Genomic DNA, 18,347 nt, shown 5'->3' on the forward strand with positions numbered 1-18,347 from the left:
CTTAGCTTATTGGATAGTAAATCAATCACAACGCTTGAAAATCAACTTGTTTTCGAGTTCTAGCATATCTCATTACCCCACAAATGCTGGGAGCAGCTAAGAGCTTAGTTTACGGCATGACTGTGGTAACGTGTAATCCTGAGACAATGGGCGACATCTAGAGAAATGGCCACACCGCACAATGACCACCGGCACAGACTCGGAATGCTCCACGACAGTACTTACTACTACGCAGTTTTGAAGAAGTATCAAAGTAGGAGAAGAGTGAGTCTAGCTCATCAGGACAGAACAGAGACTCCCGCCTGGCCTCGTCGCTATTTACAGCAGCCACTGGGGACATGCAAGTTAGCAAAGCACAAAGCAGGCCGTAAGAAGGGGGGGCAGGAAAAACCGTTACTGGGCAAGTGTAGGGGAACATAGCAGGAAATCAGGTGTTTAATCAGATACTCGGGGCTTCCGGCATAATCGACCGACAATCCCATCTCCCCCTTGCGATTAAGCTGTTGGACTTCATAGAGCACAGGCTGAACCTGGGAACGTGAACCATGGGGCCATCTCAGTTTTGCTGTTTTCAAGACACAGAAGTCCTGTTTTCCCTTAGAATGTATACAAGGAAACAGGCTTCTAGTATTTAGGAAACAAAAACAAACCCTACAATGCCATAATTGTGAGATTTAAAAAGTGGCTTCAGCTCAAGAAAATATCCAAGGTAAATACCTGCGGTGTGGACAGACGCCCTGACTTGGCTCAGCCTCTGTTCCTCGCAGCTTTTGGAAATAACCCTTTTCTCCTGCTCAGAAGGCGATGATATCATGGAGTATTTATCCACAAATTTCCTCTCCACATATTTTGCTCTGATATATGCCTCTTTCTCCTGTCTGGTAAACAGAAAAACGCCATGATGTTCTGTTCAGCCCCTTAGCATGGCTAACACTGAACGAATGCCACTAGATACTGAATCTGATCGTAAGTGAAGTCAGTGGGGGCTCAGCAGTGACGGGCATTTGCTGCTCCAGAGGACCTGAGTTGCTTCCCACGCACTCACAACCACCTGTAACTACTCCCGGGAACCTGACACCCTCTTCTAAGATGTTTTTAAGTGAATCTGTAACAGTTAACATGTAACGTGATTTTCTTCTAAATAAGAAGCAAGTTTCACAGACAGATGAAATACAAATGACCCACTGAAAACTCATAGATCCACAGTACGCCATGAGTCTCCTAATTTCTGTGTGATGTATTTGTATACACACTCCCTTGTGTTTTACATTAGAAACACTGCCAGGAAAACTAAAAAAATCTAGAAATTAACATTAATTCCATTTTTACTAGAGATACTGTCATATCCTGAATAATCACTACTGATGGTCATAATTTTTTCATATAATAACTGTAAGAAAACAATACAGCACTCCAGATTTATAGTGGGAAAATGTCATTTCTCTTAGCTTGTGATATAACTATGACATATGCCTTTTTATAATTTTTCTTCTTTAATTTAAAAATGCTTAGGTCTTTGGTTAAAATAGTAGAACCCAAGGTCACTCTGTCATATGGCAAATATTAAAAGTGATTTAAATCACGTTGGCTTAGTTCCAATCTCAACATAGGATTGTGGAAAAATGCAATTTTAATCCAAAAAAATAAAGATCTTACTGACAAAGCCTAGTGTCAACCACAAAGACTACGTGTTCCAAAGGCCCTGATTCTAGCAGCTTCCTTCAGGAGATTTCCGCCTACAGAACTGGAAGTCCAATTGTACAACCAAACTGCCTTTCACCTTTGATTCCAAAGCCTCACAGTGCCACTCGGCTGTGAGATGAACACTTGCTGAACTAAGTCGGATCGTGCCAAATGCTTCAGAGTAGAGAGTAGAAACTCGAGCTTTGAGACATTAACGAAGAGGCTATTGTGTATGTGTGGTATGTGTACATGTTTGTGTATGCACATGTGTGTGCGCTCGTGTGCACACACAGACACGTGAGCCCAGAGGTCAACGTCAGGTGTCTCCTTCAATCACTCTCTACCTTATTCTTTGAGACACAGTCTTCTGCCTAACCTGGAATTTACTAGACCATTGAGATGGGCTAGCCAGCAAGCCCAAGGGATCCCCTGTCTCTGACTTCCCAGCATTGGGATTACGAGCAAATACTACCACGCCTTGCTTGTAACACAGGTGCTAAGGAACCAGACATACTTGAGATTGAGCCACGCCTCCTCCAAATGCCCACCAATGCCCACCACTAACAGAACTTGGGACGTCTTTAACTGCAAAAAGCTTTTACATTTCTAAGTAGAGATTTTTTTAAATTTTTCTTAACAATTCCATGTCATCTAAAGATGATTACACTTGACTATAAATGATTGACAGCCCAGGAAGGTGTAGCGGTCTAGTGAGCACACCTACAAGAAGCACGGGTCTGACGGACACACTGAAGACAGACAGGTCACATTTAAACACAAGAGAGGATGGCTTCTAAACCCCGCACCCACGTCCTGTGTCAGCCGTGCTGGAATAAAGTGACAGCGTATTTGTGGCTAGGGAGGAGAGCACACTGAGACGACCGTACCTCTGTCCCGGCTGTGGCTTCTTTACTCCCATCTTTTCCAGCTTGGCTTCATAAACACGATTTATAACATCATTCCCCAATTCACACATAAGCTGTTTGGCAGGAAAACAAACAAGCAAGCAATAAATTAAAAGTCCTAAAATTAAGCTAAACTTCAAAAGTCCTTAAGGTGGGTACAACTAACTAATTCCTCTTTATATATTATAATTGTTCATTCCACAAAGAAAATTTAAAGTTAAAATGGGCCAAAGAATGATATAATTACCCATTTGCTATTCTTTATCAGAACATTATTACTCCTATAACAGGTACCCAACAGAAACCATCCATCCATCCACCCATCCATCCATCCATCCATCCATCCATCCATCCATCCAGATGTATTACATATATAGCAGTATTTAAAATCAGGACTGGACAGATAGCTCAGTAATTAAAGGGCTTGCACTGCTCTTGCAGAGGACCCAAGCTCAGGTCTCAGCACTCACATCAACTGTAAGGGACCTGACCCTTCACCCCCTGCAGGCACCTGTACTTAGTGCATATATCCATATTCAGGCTCAGACACATACACATAACAGTAACAATAAACCTCTAAACAAAAGTCATATCTATCAAGTCTATCTATATATCAAACTCCTGACTGTGCCTAGGCTCATGGTTGGGCAAGAAGTTTAACAATTAAATATCAATGCAGTTAGGACAGCAAGTACGGCCAATTCAAAAACAGAAAATTAAAATTAGACATCTTTTTTAAAATGTCCCTTATGGAGCTAGAGAGATGGCTCAGAGGTTAAGAGCACTGGCTGCTCTTCCAGAGGTCTCAAGTTCAATTCCCAACAACCAAATGGTGGCTCACAACCATCTATGGTGGGGTCTGAGGCCCTCTTATGGCACAAAAGCATACATGAAGACAGAGTACTCATACATAAAATAAATAAATCTTCTTAAACAATGCCCTCACTCCCACTTTATAGAAGTACTAAAAACCCATCAAGCACAGAGCTTGCTGAAATAATTGACGGATTCACCCTGTACCTGAGTTCTATCACCAGACACCTCCTAACTCCTTGTTGAATGCTCTAACTTCTTACACTTGCTTTCTCCTGGTCAATCTACTTCTCTGCTTCAGTCTTAACTTCCCCAATGTGCTAGTTCATCTCAGCTAGAGGAGATTTGCAATTGCCTGTGAAACATTTCCATGCAAATATATATATCTCACCTTTAAAAGCTCAGGCTCCCAAGTGTCTAAAGTTAAAGACCGTACTTTCGAAAAATGAACCCCAAGACTCCTACATGGAGAAAAAAAGATTGCATTACTTTTAATAAAAGTTATCAAGTCACATATAAATATGGATGGACCCTCTGGTTAATAACAAAATGATGAATCAAAGTTTTCTAAACACTTTACAAAACCAAAATTATCCACTTTATAAAATGCATAAATATACACTGTTAATCTGGAAAGACCCACTAACAAGAACACACAGTAATTTACAACTCGCATCTAACCCAAAGGAACGCTCCCACTCTGAGTGAGCACACCCACCGATGAATCCCAGAGCACTCGATGCACAAGGTAATGCCCAAGTTGATGCTGGCCCACCGTGGGTCTGCCAGCCCACAGTCACAACAGCTGGTGTTACCAGGGATGCACTGCACACGCTGCAGGGCGCTCTCTCCTTTCAATAATTTCTCTTTTGACTCATTTCCAGAATCTAGGCTTCCCGTTGATGGAGATGATTTCTTATCCAGCTTCTAAAAGAATTAAGAATTATTTGGTAGTTTTAATACTTTTTGTAAAGGACTGTAGGAACACGCTACATGTTATATACTACAAGCAAAAGTTTCGAGGCCATAAATTAAACATCTATTTGGATAGGCATTATTCTCTGCAATGGAGATTAAAGAACGGAAAACCTGAGGGTCTTATGACTAGGCTCCATCAATGAAGAGGAAAAATACACATTAACAACTACGTGACGACTGTCACTGAACATATGAACAAGAGACAAGGACAGAAAGGAAAGCCATAGTGGGAGACTGAAGCAGGAGGGGCACAAGCTCAGAGAGCCTGAGCTACACGGGAAGGCTCTTCTGAAAGAAGAGAGCAAGCAAAAAGATAAAGTATTTCAAGCCACATCCCAAAGGTGTTAACTATAAATAAGGTATTTCAACTACTACAGTTAATCACTAGAAAAACTATGCTATGACACAGTGACATGCTAGAAAATATATCACCTTCAGAATGAGCCAAAACCAAAATACAATATACAAAAAGATAATTGGTTAAGCGCAAGGTCACACCAATAATAGAGTATTTAATAAGCCTTAGCTAAGAGGCAGCAAAAATCAACCAAATCCAAAGATGTGGCTCTTGATTATAAGCAATTAAAGATATAAAGTCTTCATGCTGAAAAACTTTCTGCCCCGTACGAGCCAGTGTGTTAGCCCAGAAGCACTGGAAATAGAATTTGATTATTGTTTGTCTTTCTGAAAACATACAGAATTAGGAAGAGCTGAGCAAACAAGACTAGCGCAGGGATGTGAAACTCCTACTGTCTTCAGAGAATAAGGTCAATATCCACCTAAAAAGCACAGCCTTATGCAGGCTCCGGGTCCTACACAGGATCAGAAGGATGCATGCACATTACAGACGTGAGTCAATCTGAGACACACGAATAAGGAAGAAAGGGGAAGAAAGAACATGCAGAAAGATAAACAAAAAGAACTTGAGCCTAAGATTTTACAACATTTCAATTACATAAAATTATGTTCATAATGCCGGGCGATGGTGGTGCACGCCTTTAATCCCAGCAATAGGGAGGCAGAGGCAGGCGGATCTCTGTGAGTTCGAGACCAGCCTGGTTTACAGAGCTAGTTCCAGGACAGGCTCCAAAGCCACAGAGAAACCCTGTCTCGAAAAACCAAAAAAAAAAAAAAGAAAAAAAAATTATGTTCATAAGAAGGATGCCATAACCATATGCTACAAGTGAAACTGAAAACATTTAGCAGTAGGTCCCACGATGCTGACGACACCTCTACTAACCTCTGATTCATCGCCCTTCTCTCTGTAGGCAGTAGCAATGCTGGTCTGAACAGCCTTAATCCAGGCCTGGCGAAGCTTTTCAGAATCTGCCTGGAGCATACAGCTTCTGCAAGGAAAGAGCATCATTTTGTCAGACAGTAAGTCAGGAGAGAAAAAAATCCATACACTTTATTTTTCCTCACTATGCTACTAAGTACATTTTTAAAATGTGCATTGGTGTTTTGCCTGACTTTAAGTCTGTGTACCGTGTGTGTGTGTATCTGTGTGTTCTATGTGCTATGTGTGTGTCTGTGCATGTAATATACTGTGTGTTTGTGTGTATGATGTGCTGTGTGTGTCTGTGTGATGTATTGTGTGTGTGTGGTATGTGTCTGTGGGTATTTGTGTGGTATGTGTGTATGGTATGCTGTGTATGTATGTCTGTGGTGTATGCCTGAGTGGTGTGTATGTGTACCTTGTGTGTCTGTGTGATATGTGATGTGTGTGTGAGGGGTGTGTATGTCTGTGGTATATATCTGTGTGTGTGTCTGTGTAGTATGTGTGTGTCGTGGGTGCATGTATTGTGTATGTAGTGTGTGTGTGATGTGCTGTGTATGATGTGTTGTGTGTGTGTGTGTGTATGGTATGCATGTGTGGTGTGTGTATGTGTGCCAATGTGTCTGTGTGGTGTTTGTGTGTGTGTATTCTCTCATATCCTTTACCTCCCTTTCTCTCCACCATGTAAGCAGAACACTGCTTCTTTTTAATAGTGGTGCAAAATGAAATTCAAAGTCACACACTTTCAATTTAACATAATATCTAAAAAGTTTTCACGTGGACTAGGTTTGGTGCTTGAGACAGGAGAATGACAACTTCAAGGCTCTGAGTTCAGTTCTCACTATCACCAAGATACAAACAAAACTGTCTACCAGGTTTTCACATAAACGTGTTTACAGGAAGGACAGAGCTCAGTAGTGGGTGCTTGCCTAACATGCTCACAGCCTCACTAAGTAAATAAACAGCGATCTCTACAGATTCGAAAGACTGGGATACATGGAGAGAAATTACATAAGTACTTGGACAGAACATCTACAATTGCTAATGGAATTCATTTTTAAAACATTAATTCTTTTGTTACACTGATAATCATAAATCAGAGTTCTCAGATCTGGTAAAGTCTTTCAGACAAACTACGTAAACATAAAAACAATTCTCAAGTTGTGGTGAACGTCTTACTTTGTTGGAGAGACCACCTCGAAGCAGAACCGCCGCTCTATGTCTTCGCAGTGCTTCACCGTGCACAGCCTGAGGTCCTCCACCACCACCGTGGGGCTGTCCTACAGCAAGGAGGCAAGCTCAGTTCATCAACCTAGCTCCCAGCACTCAGCAACAATAAACTCCAAACACACTCCAAAATCCGGCCTCATTTAGACGGTCTGTATTTTATCACAGTGTTGTTATGAAGATATAGAACTAACAGAGGCAATCCTATATTGTTCCTTTAATCTGCCTCATCCAACTACTTTATGTATAGTAAGTGCAATCATTTAGAGAAGGGATTGACACACAATTGGCACTTAACGAATACTCAAAAAATTATCTCCTTGTTGGCCCTCTTCCATCCCACTGATGTCCATTACTCTTTGGGTTCCCACTCACATATAGAAGAGCTACGTTCTCCCCAAAGAGAAACCGGTAACGAATCATGTTTTAAATAGCCCGATGAGAAACAACGAGAAATTGGTAAATTCTTTTTAAAATTCTTACAAGAAAGAGAAAAGATTTTGTCATTCCCTAATTAAAATACCAGTGCAAAAAATCAGGAGAAAGCACCGATGGATTAACTACAAAGTCCACAAGAGCCTGTGACTAGTGCGGCCATCTCACAGCAAAGCGGATATCAGATGTTTATGGTTCACAGACTGCCATTCAAGGGCTAAGTGAGAAGCACACTATCAATTAACAAATGATTTTCTTTCCAGGGTCTAGCATTATTCTCACTAGCCTTCCCAGTACACCTTTCCAACACATAAAATTCCTTGCCTTGAAATGAGGCCAAGAAAACACATAAACACAGTGGTAACAAAGACAGGGTTCCTGTCTACATTACTGACAGCATACACTTTGACTTCCGTAATTTTAAAGCACTCTTTGTGGTCACCATTGGTCCTAAGCTAACGTGTTCTAAAAGACAAACCGTCTGCAGCCTCAAAATGGTACCATGGGATGTCAGGGTTACTCCTGCCACGGAACTAACAGAAGGACTTATAAGATGAAGGTAAGAATCTTGGTACACAAAACACCTTAAAACTAGGAATTAAAATTTCCGGCCGGGCGGTGGTGGCGCACACCTTTAATCCCAGCACTCGGGAGGCAGAGGCAGGCGGATCTCTGTGAGTTCGAGGCCAGCCTGGTCTACAGAGAGTTCCGGGACAGGCTCCAAAGCTACAGAGAAACCCTGTCTTGAAAAACCGAAAAAAAAAAATCTGAACTGGAGCTGGAGAGACAGCACAGTGGTTGAGAGTGTACACTGCTCTGGTGGAGGACAGGGTTAGGGTCAGGCAGCTCACAGCTACCTGGGAGTAATGCCAGTTCCAGGAGGTGTGGCGCCCTCTTCTGACCTCCACAGGCACTGCACTCAAGTGTACAAATCCACATTCAAGACATACATATCCACATCATAACTAAGAATAAAAATAAAATCCGTATAGAAAGGGATAGAAAGATATTCAGCAGTTAACAACACTGGCTGCTCTTCCAGAGGACCCAAGTTCGACTCCCAGCATCTGTAACTCCAGTTCCAGGGATTTGATGCCCTTATCTGGCCTTTTTGGGCACTGTATACATGGTACAGAGACATGTACCATACAGTGCCCATACATACAGGCAAAATACCCATACACATGCAAAGAAGCAAAAAGGAAAACGCTGATTAAAAAAGAAGAATTCATAACCGTAGGGCTAAAAAAAAGGCTCAGCCATTAAGGCTGCTTACTGCTCACAGGGGACCAGAATTGGGTTCTCAGCACCCACATAAGACAGCCCACAACCACCTCTAATTCCTTCTCCTGGGGGATCAAACACCACTGGTCTCAGTGAGCAACTACATTCACACGTACAGAGATACATACATACTCACAATTAAAAATGATAAAAAATAATGCAGGTCACGTGGCGCACAACTTTAATCCCAGCACTCAGGAGCCAGAGGGCCCCAGATCTCTGTGAGTTGAGGGCCAGCCTGGCCTACACAGTGAGTTTCAAGTTGGCCAGAGCTGCTTTAAGACAAAACCCAGTGCCTCTGGGGGCACTGCAGTCACGTGCACAAACTTGCACTCAGACACACATGTACACACAAATAAAAACAAATTTCTCAAAAAAAAAATTGAGAATCAAATCACTCTGCTTTCAAGGATCAAGGGTTGACAGCTTCCACTCCACTTGTTATGCATACCCAAACAAAGCCAATAAACAGCAATTTCAGAATTTTGCATATGGATATTTATGGACTTCAGTGTTCACCAAGACAAACAGGCAAAGAACTAGAAACGGAACTTATCAGTTTTCACTGTACTGCTTAATAAAGAACATACGTACCTTGAACTTTTTCTGGTAAACCAACTGATTGTTCTGTATGGAGAACCAGCGTCTAGACAAAGACAAACAGATTAAAGATGGCGTACCTTCAGTCATCCCCCGGCGGTGTAGGGTGATGGTGTTGGGAATGCACTGCTTTGTTCTCGTAAACTGAAGCACATGACATCACTACCGAAGACTAAGAATAAGCATGTTAAACAATCCCAGGCTAGGGAGGCAAATGCTGTTCTGGTTCATTTTATGTCACAAATAACAAAAGTTTTGGTTTTCCTGCTAAGACCATAACTATTTTAAAAGTAAAAACTCACAGGGTGTTTTTTGTGAGGTACTAAAATATTATCTTTTCCTTCAAATATCTACTTTTATGATAAAGAAAACTTAAATTACAAATAAAATGTCCATTTATATATGGTAAATGGTGCTTTATTTTCAACCTTTCAGAAGCTAATTCATCAAATGTTTGATCCTCAGCAAAACAGAGACTTAGGACTGTATCAAAGATAAGATGATCACTAGCTTTATTCCATGGAAGAGCCCTTACTTCTCAGGTGAATTACATTGTTGTTACCATATATATATGACCCCCAAACTGTTTAAATGGCTCTCCTCATTACTGCTAAGTTATTAGGAAAACAATCTGCTCACACTCTTCTTTAGAAAAATGAATGTAGGTAATGTAAGCCATATGCACTAATTCTAGTTTATTAACATAAGAAAAAGAAATAAATACATAAAAAATCACAGTCAAAAGCCATTCATAAAAGAAGCAAAACTTCTCACCAAGCATGAAAAGTGAACAGTATTTGTTATTTTTAAATTAGTTTTATATGAGATGATTTTTAATATAAACATTAGTTATTAATCTATTAGAAGATAGAGATTCTACCTTTTCATTGACAATAATACAAATTGCTAGAAATTATATCCAGGTGTTTTGAATTTCTATTTTCAAATTTTTAGTTATTTCTCCAAAGCTGAGAAGGAGCCCCGAATACATCCTAGGGTCTCAGGCTTTTTACCAGGTGGGTGGGTTTTCTCGACACTTAAAAATGCATCACCTTTTTCATTGAGAGAGAGTTTGTTGTGTTAAATAAGCATCTAAGTAAAATAACGTGGGTGCCGCTGAATGCAAATCAACAGACCAGAAAAGGAAGAATTCCACGGCTCTCGTGGGGACAGGCAGCCGGTTAGAAATGTTAGATCAAAGTCCTACACACAAACCAAATGGCGCACCCTGCCACATGGGATGACATGCAATGGAGACAATCTCTGAATCTGATTAAAATGTTGTCATAAAATTCATTTGAGGAGGGCGAACTATATTAATAAATGTACGGGCTGTGTATCATAGTGGTTATCTCACACAGTTGGGAAAAACTACACTTTTATTAAATAAAAGACATCCATATAAAAATGCAAACTTTTCATGCTTCTGAGGTCTTTTGACCTGGTCCATCTTGGGACAGTGTTCCCTAGAAATACTACTAATAATAACTAGATAAATGCCCCGGTTCCATCGGAGACCATGCCCTCCAGTTATTAGCCTTATGGAGCATATGTATTTCTGAAGGTCAGTTTCCCTGATATTCATCTGCTTCTGGGTGACATTTTTCCATCACTGGATTTTGTAAAATACTTAGAAAAGACAGTACAAATTTCTCTTCATTTGCTACTTCCTTAAAGAAAGCATAATAATACATCATAGGTAGGGAAAAATGAATTATAAAGATGAGTTAGTCTGACACTATCTTCCTTCTGCTACCATTAGAGACACACAACCAATGCCAACCAGAACTTTAACCAGGTACCTAAAGGTAACGAAACTTATATATGTGCATATCTGGGGAGTGCATGCGTGTGCTCTAGTGTGCATGCACATATATGCACATGCACATGGAGTCCAGAGGACAGCCTTGGGGATCATACTTAGGGCACTGCCCAACTCCTTTGAGACAAGGTCTCGTATACTCACGAATGGGTAGAGCAGCTGGCTGTCGAGCCCTAGGGATCTATATGTCTCTCCCTCTTCAGTCACATGACACCACACCCGACATTTGTGTGGGGGTGGTGAGAGATCAAACCCAGGTCCTCTCATGTGCAAGGCAAGCACGTTAGTGACTGAGTTCTCTTTCCAACCACTGGGATAGAGTTTTTAGCTGTTCCTATAAAATAATACTAGTGACTATTAATATTTCCAAGAAAGGAAACGTATGATGAACAGCTCGCAGCCTATGAATTACCTACATACAGAGAAATACTTAGTATTTGAAGCACTTCTTGCAGGAAATTTTAAAGCACTACATAAACTGTAACTAGAGTGAAGAGACAAGCTTTGGAAATCACTGTGCTAACAGAGTACACAGTCTACAAGACTAAAAAGTAGAGCACAAAGTATAGTTGGCTTCTAGTCTCTTATGTGTAAGAAAGTAAAACACATTTTGTATCTGTGTCAATAAAAGTAATTTAGTATAATTTAAACCAAAATGTTACATCTATTTTTTAAAAAATAAATACTATTACATATGAAGAAAAATTTCCAGTTGGCCAATTTTAGGTTAAATGGGAAAAAAATAAATTTATAAAAATCAAATATATTTTGCTATGTTTGTTCTCAACATCAAAAATATTGGTAAAAGTTACAGTTCTAAATCTGAAAAAGGTTTATAACTAGAACTCTATAAATTATGGGGCCATATTTTGGTGCTAGCCAACCATTTAATATAAATTAAAGGCCAAATGCACTGATTTATTCAATTCAATTTGCTGTTTCCATGGGAATAAAGCAGAAGAGAGCACCTATGACCAGGCAAGGGAGTCTCTCTCATCCCAGCTGCTGCTCCATCCTAAACACAGGTCACTATTTTATGTCAAAAAACATGTCACAGGGTGTGCCTAACACTTGGTCTGCATCGACTGCATCAGCCGTCCTTCCCCAGATCAAACCAACTGAGGTCAGGGGCGACCAAAAGGTCTCTTCCTCAAATAAACACTTGTATTTTTGTTCCAATTTAGAGCATAAAGAGATTTTTTTTATCCATTGCAAGTAATCCAACTGAACATGGGTTAATCAGGCTTTCTCGTGCTACAGAGGAAACTGGATAAGAAGAGGAAGGCAGGAAGCTATTTGGTACCTGATGTGATCGGGTTTTTTCCTGTCATGTGAAAAAATGGGGCAGGGTTAAAACAACAGGGAAAGGCATAAAAGAAAGAAAATGCAAATAAGCAAAGGGCCAGCATGATACAAAAATAAGACAAAAAAAAAAAAAAACACTAAAGAAACGAGCGTAAGCTAACAACTTAACAATGCGGTCCGAGTAGAGTATCGTGTGTTTTATTATAAACATATACATTTTGCAGAATTTCAATTCTTAAGAAACTGAAATACTTTGCAAATATTTGAATTATTATATTACCATTACCTTATTATTACTATTTTGACTGTCTGCCTCTATGGTCCTAACTAGAAAATACAGATAGCCTTGTGCCACACCTCAATAGGCTGTGCCTGGAAGGAAGGAGGAAAAGCACTCATTTTACCTACAGAAACCTTCAGCCAATAAAAACTTTTTGGAAAGAAAATGGGGTGACTAATTGAGAATTTCAAAGATCATAAAATAGTGACCGAGTAAACCTCCCACCGATCCCCATCCACCTTCATCACATGACGACAGACTTTAAGGCCACGCATAAACATGACTCACTCAGTGATTTTAAGAAAAGCAGAAAGGTGGAGACAGGGCTTGGCTGTGTAGCCTAGGCTGACTTAACTCACGTAATCCTCCTGCCTCACCCTCCCAGGTTTGGGGACCATGGGAATGCACACTCTGCCCAGCAGACTCATTTTTAGTCTAGGTATATACTTCTTACTTTAAATCAAAAGCCAATAAAAAAAATTTATCAGGTCAGGCGGTGGTGCACACCTTTAACCCCAGCACTTGGGAAGCAGAGGCAGGAGGATCTCTGTGAGTTCAAGGCCAGCCTGGTCTACAGAGAGTTCCAGGACAGGCATCAAAGCTACACAGACAAACCCTGTCTCAAAAAACCAAAAACATTTTTATCTGTACCAGCAGTATATAGAACATTTTGCTTTCAAATTTTGTATAATACATTTTATGCTGGGTTATATTTTCTGGAGTCTGCTTCTTTTATTAGCCTTTCCAACTAAATACTAAGTTACATTAACAGTTGTTTTCTTTGTTATTCCTCCTTTCCAAATTCATTGTGAGGCAGAGAAGAGAGACATACGGTCCAGTGTTCAAAGTCTGAACTGAAACTGCATACTGAGAAAATAACTTAATAAGAAAGCTCATTGTTGCATGCAGTCCCTTGGTGTCGGTATAGCCAAATCTAAGGATGCTCAAGTTCTCTAAGACAAAATGCAGCGTTTGCATTTAATCATAATACATGAGTGTATGAAGGAGAGACAGATGAGAGGGAGGGGGAAGAGAGAGGGGAGGGAGGGGGGAGGGAGGAAGAGAGAGAGAAACAGTAAGACTGGCTATGCAGCCCTCTCTGGACTCAGTTGATTTTCCCACCTGCGACTTGAATTAACTGAGTTCAATCACCTCTAGATTTACTTACAACTGTTATTATAATGTAAATGCTATGTAAATAGTATTATTGCATTTTTTTAAAAGAGTAAATAATTACAAGGAAAAAAACTCCATGTTAAGTACAGAGTTGGTGTTTCTCAAAATTGTTGATTCTCAGTTGGGTGAGTCCGTAAGTGTGAGATCATACATAGAGCTAACAGTATCAAACATTTACATGTTCAGATGCCACCAACAAGAACTCTGGGATTTAGCAGGAACATGACTGGCAATGCATATAGGCCATGAACTTCTCATTCTTATGCCATCCGCCCTCACACACAAAACATAATTACCATTCTGCATCATACAATACTAGACACTGCTTTTAAAGTAAAGTGTAATTTATGAAGCATGAGGGAGATTTTTTTTAACATTTGGGAATTCTTATTCACATTCACATATCCCTCAGGATGGAGATCTTTGATAGTTGATTCTGAAAATATGATATAATTTCATAAAAAGAATAGAAAAGCTTAATATCTGAAGAGAGAGGTGGATTCTGAGATGGTTGTTTGGCTTGGTTTTGGTTTTCTGGGACAGTTTCTTTGTGTAGCTTTGGAGCCTGTCCTGGAACTAGCTCTGTAGACCAGGCTGGCCTCGAACTCACAGAGATCCGCCTGCCTCCGCCTCCCGAGTGCTGGAATTAAAGGCGTGCGTCACCACCGCCCAGTCCCTGAGATGTTTTTAATATTAAGGAATATAGAGTCTTACTTAGAGGAGCAGACTGTATTATGATAAATTACATGAATGGAGGGACACTACTTGCACGTCCTGAGATTAGGCATTTGATACGCCTCATCCCTGCTCTCGCCTGTCTAATTTTTGCTGTATTCTGCATATCATCTGTCCCCTTGAAGGTTCTGCACGAGATCTGGCTCCCAGTGTGGCACAGCTAGGAGGGGGGAATCCTTAGGGGGCGGGGCCTTTGTGCTCGGTGACTACATCATTGAAGACGCTGCCTGTGCAAGGGACCAGTGCTGGTCTCCTGAAGGACGTGCGTTGTCGGGAATTGGTCATTTCCCTTCCTGCTATTTGACTTTCTGTCTCAAGATCTCAGGCACACAGCTCTGCTCCGAAACACAGACCAGCAACACAAGCTCCCTCAATGACGTCATCCAATCTTTAATTTCAAGACTACAAAACCATGAGAAAAATAAATCCGTCTTAATTTCAGCCATCTCACTAAATCTCCCTGTCCTTGCTGACTGCAGCGGTCACAGACAGCCCTTGACCCAGCAGCTCCACGTCTGAGGGATGCCTTCCCACCCTGCAGACACGGCACATCTACAGCAGAGGTTTGCGATGCTCCAACTTGATCTCGCTTCTGCTTTAGTGTCAATGCGTCAATATGACTCATCAAACACTGAGAAGGCCCACATTTGGTTGAACTTACTCTACTGCTCTGAACAGGAGGTCTGCAATGGCCCTCCCACTAAGACTAGCTGTGCTTCGCTTTGTAGTCCGAGATCACATTTCTCGCTAGGGTGGAAATGCAAAGTGGTTATACATCTTGGCTTTCATTTTCTTAAGCTTTAAGGAGGTGCAAATCCGAAGGTTACATTTCAATTCTAGCATCACACTATGAAACCACAGTGGCTGAATAATCTTATAAAATTATTGCGCACTCGTTGTTTCTAGTTTCCTACACAAGCTACAGAATTTGCCAAGGACTTAAAGGGAACATAGTTTTACATTTCAGCTCAAGAAACACAATTTTAATTTTTCATTTTCACTGTGTAATAACTGGAAGCATTAGTGATAACCAGATCACGATAACGGTCCTCCAGTACCCATATCTTATTTAAAAGTTCTGCATAACTCAGAGGCTTAATATTAAATATCTTCAGTCTTTTCAGCTTATTCACTCTCAAATGAAGAAAAATTCAAATAAAATCATGTACCATTTAGATTTCCTACAACATCAAACACTAGAGAAATGCTCAATAAACCACTGACATTTAAAAATGTCACTGAGAGCTTTCGAACTTCAACACCAAGAAATCTAAGTAAGTGCAATCAGAATCCATCTCAATACAGCACTGAGGCTCCCATTAAATTAACACAATGTACACCCAATGAACATTAATAGGAGACCTATTGATTTTAGCAATAACCCGCCTTTAGGAACATCTCCATCACTGGGTGAATGCCTACCTGCCGCTACCACAGAAGACATTTCATCCAACCCTGCAATAGCAAATCAGTTACCCAGAACACAAACACCACTCTCAATTATTATAAAACTGTCCTTTTTTGATTTAAACAAATGGGAAAACGGCATCCCTGAGTAAAAGACCAAGCACTAACATCAGAAGGACGACTGGAGCCGAGCGCCTTTCAATGCTGCTAGGCATGAAATTACTTCATATCAATATAGTAAAATACTTCATATTTTCTTTTTTGTTTTGTTTTGTGATTTTTGACACAAGATCATACTTTGCAAGTTAAGCTGGCCAGGAACTCAAAATTCTTCTGCCTTCGTGGGTAGGATTACAGGTGTGCCTGCCATGACACCTGGCTATAATTCCATTCTTGTAAGACATTCAATAGTTTTGTATTTTGTAAATATTAATCAAGCCAGGCAGTAGTGGCTCACGTCTTTAATCCCAGCACTTAATGGGCAGAGGCAGGCAGATCTCTGTAAATCCGAGGCCAGCCTGGTCTACAGAGTGAGTTCCGGGACATCCAGAGCTGTTATACAGAGAAACCCTGTCTAGAAAAAACAAACAAACAAAATAAACAACAACAAAAAATAAGTAAAAATTCAAAGTGTTTGCTAGCCATTACATTTATAATGAAGAAATAATGACTATCATGACTTCTCATGTCCTACTTACGTGTTATTACAAAGGCCAAAAGCTCAGGGTTACCTGGGCTTAAGACCTGCAAATTTTTACTTTGCGGGGGGTGGGGAGGTGGGAGGATGGAGACAGGGTTTCTCTGTGTAGTCCTGGCTGAGCTGGAACTAGCTCTGTAGCCCGGTGTGGTGTGGTGTGTGTGTGTGTGTGTGTGTGTACACATATATATGCATATATACATATATATGTGTATGTGTGTTTATATATATATGAGAATTTAGTCAGTATAGACCAAGAGTTTTAAAAAAATCTAGTTTTCTCCTTTAAGCCCTTAGTTTCAAATCTAAAAATCTGTATTTTCACTCTTCACCTGACCCTTATGATTCGGTAGACTGTACTAAAGAAAGTCAGTAAGAATTTTTAGAATTTAGATAGTTCTGGGGAAAATGAGTTGCCAATTACAAGGAAAGGCAGAGAATGGCAGACATGTTAAAATCACAATGAACGTTTGAAGTCTGTTACCTGTTCCACGTTTTGAAGGCGTTGCTGGCTCGCTTGAAGAGATACCCTTCCATGACAATGCCATTCGCAGCATCGACATTATACTCCAGCTTGGAGTCGTCACTGGAGAAGTCCTAGACAAGACACACGAGTTCAGACAACGGTGTTTCCAGAAAGAGATGTAACCAGGGAAAAGAGCTGAAAGAAGTTTGCAGTAAGTCCTACACAAACTCGGGAGAAGGAACATAACAACAGAGACGTGCTTCAACACACTAACAATTCAGGGTGCTGGGGACCAAACTCTGGCTCTCTGCAAGAGCAGCAAGTGCTCTTAACTTGGAAGCCTTCTCTCTAGCCCTGGAAGCCAGACTTCTACCTATGATAGCTCTTCTGCAGAATGGATGATGCTTCGCTGTGAGAAACCAGGATTAGAGGGAAAGCGGGTGAGAATCCTCCCAGGGCTTCCTCACATGAACATGCTAAAACATGAAACGGAAATAGGTTGAATTCAGGACTCTAAGAAAGCCAGGCGGTATTCAGGAGGTAGTTGCACATCTTTAAGACCACTTGGGAGGCAGAGGCCGGTGGATCTCTGTGTGTTCAAGGTCAGCCTAGTCTACAAAATGAGTCCCAGGACAGCCAGGACTGGTACACAGAGAAACCTTTTCTCAAAAACCAAAAATTTTAAGCATAAAAAGTCAGTCTATAAATGAATAGTTATATTTCTACATTTTTCTCTTTGGAAAAAATAGAAAACAAGTTCCTTCATTAAAACTATGTGTACACCTATTTTTAAATTCACATTTCTCTGTGTATGTATGTGCATGTGTACTTCATGTATGGTCTGAACTCAGAACTCTAAACACAGCAGACAAGTGCTCTGCCCCAAGCACATAAACCCAGCCATCATTCACAGCAGAGTGCACTGCGCAGTAACCAGACTTAACTGAATTCTGCAACATATGTATACTTTGTACGTGTGTACATGTTCATCTGTGCATATGTGAGTGAGCACGTGTACGCATGTGAAGCCAGGAATCAACGTTAGGGATCTTCCTTGATTGTACTCTACCTTATGTCTTGAGACAGGTTCTTTCAATAAACCTGGAACTCACCAATTTGGCAACACTAGCTGGCAAGCAAGCTCCAGGGGTTCACCTTACTCCAGTCCCCTAGTACTAGTTCCACAGGTGTAGGCCACGGCGCCCAGCCTTTTTCAGGGTCCCTGGAATCTGACCACTGACCACAGGGCCCCATGCTT

General features: G+C 40.8%; 1 protein-coding gene across 3 annotated transcripts in view; it reads right to left on the minus strand.

Moving 5' to 3' along the window:
• Acap2 (ArfGAP with coiled-coil, ankyrin repeat and PH domains 2) overlaps nt 1–18,347 on the minus strand; it is a 110,436-nt gene that overhangs the window by 17,681 nt on the left and 74,408 nt on the right. For 2 of the 3 annotated variants that reach the window (XM_050159813.1, XM_050159811.1), the window contains exons 10-18: nt 17,108–17,220; nt 12,327–12,347; nt 9,196–9,247; nt 6,835–6,935; nt 5,620–5,725; nt 4,120–4,328; nt 3,793–3,862; nt 2,571–2,662; nt 718–878 (exon numbers count right to left, since the gene is read on the minus strand). In XM_050159813.1, the coding sequence (XP_050015770.1) occupies nt 718–878; nt 2,571–2,662; nt 3,793–3,862; nt 4,120–4,328; nt 5,620–5,725; nt 6,835–6,935; nt 9,196–9,247; nt 12,327–12,347; nt 17,108–17,220 (925 nt within the window). The remainder of the gene's footprint in view (nt 1–717; nt 879–2,570; nt 2,663–3,792; nt 3,863–4,119; nt 4,329–5,619; nt 5,726–6,834; nt 6,936–9,195; nt 9,248–12,326; nt 12,348–17,107; nt 17,221–18,347) is intronic. The other variant, XM_050159812.1, reaches the window with a different exon arrangement.

Source organism: Alexandromys fortis, unplaced genomic scaffold (genome assembly GCF_014885135.2).
Source record: "Alexandromys fortis isolate MF-2015 unplaced genomic scaffold, M_Fortis_MF-2015_v1.1 scaffold_119, whole genome shotgun sequence".
In the NCBI taxonomy this organism is placed as follows: domain Eukaryota; kingdom Metazoa; phylum Chordata; class Mammalia; order Rodentia; family Cricetidae; genus Alexandromys; species Alexandromys fortis.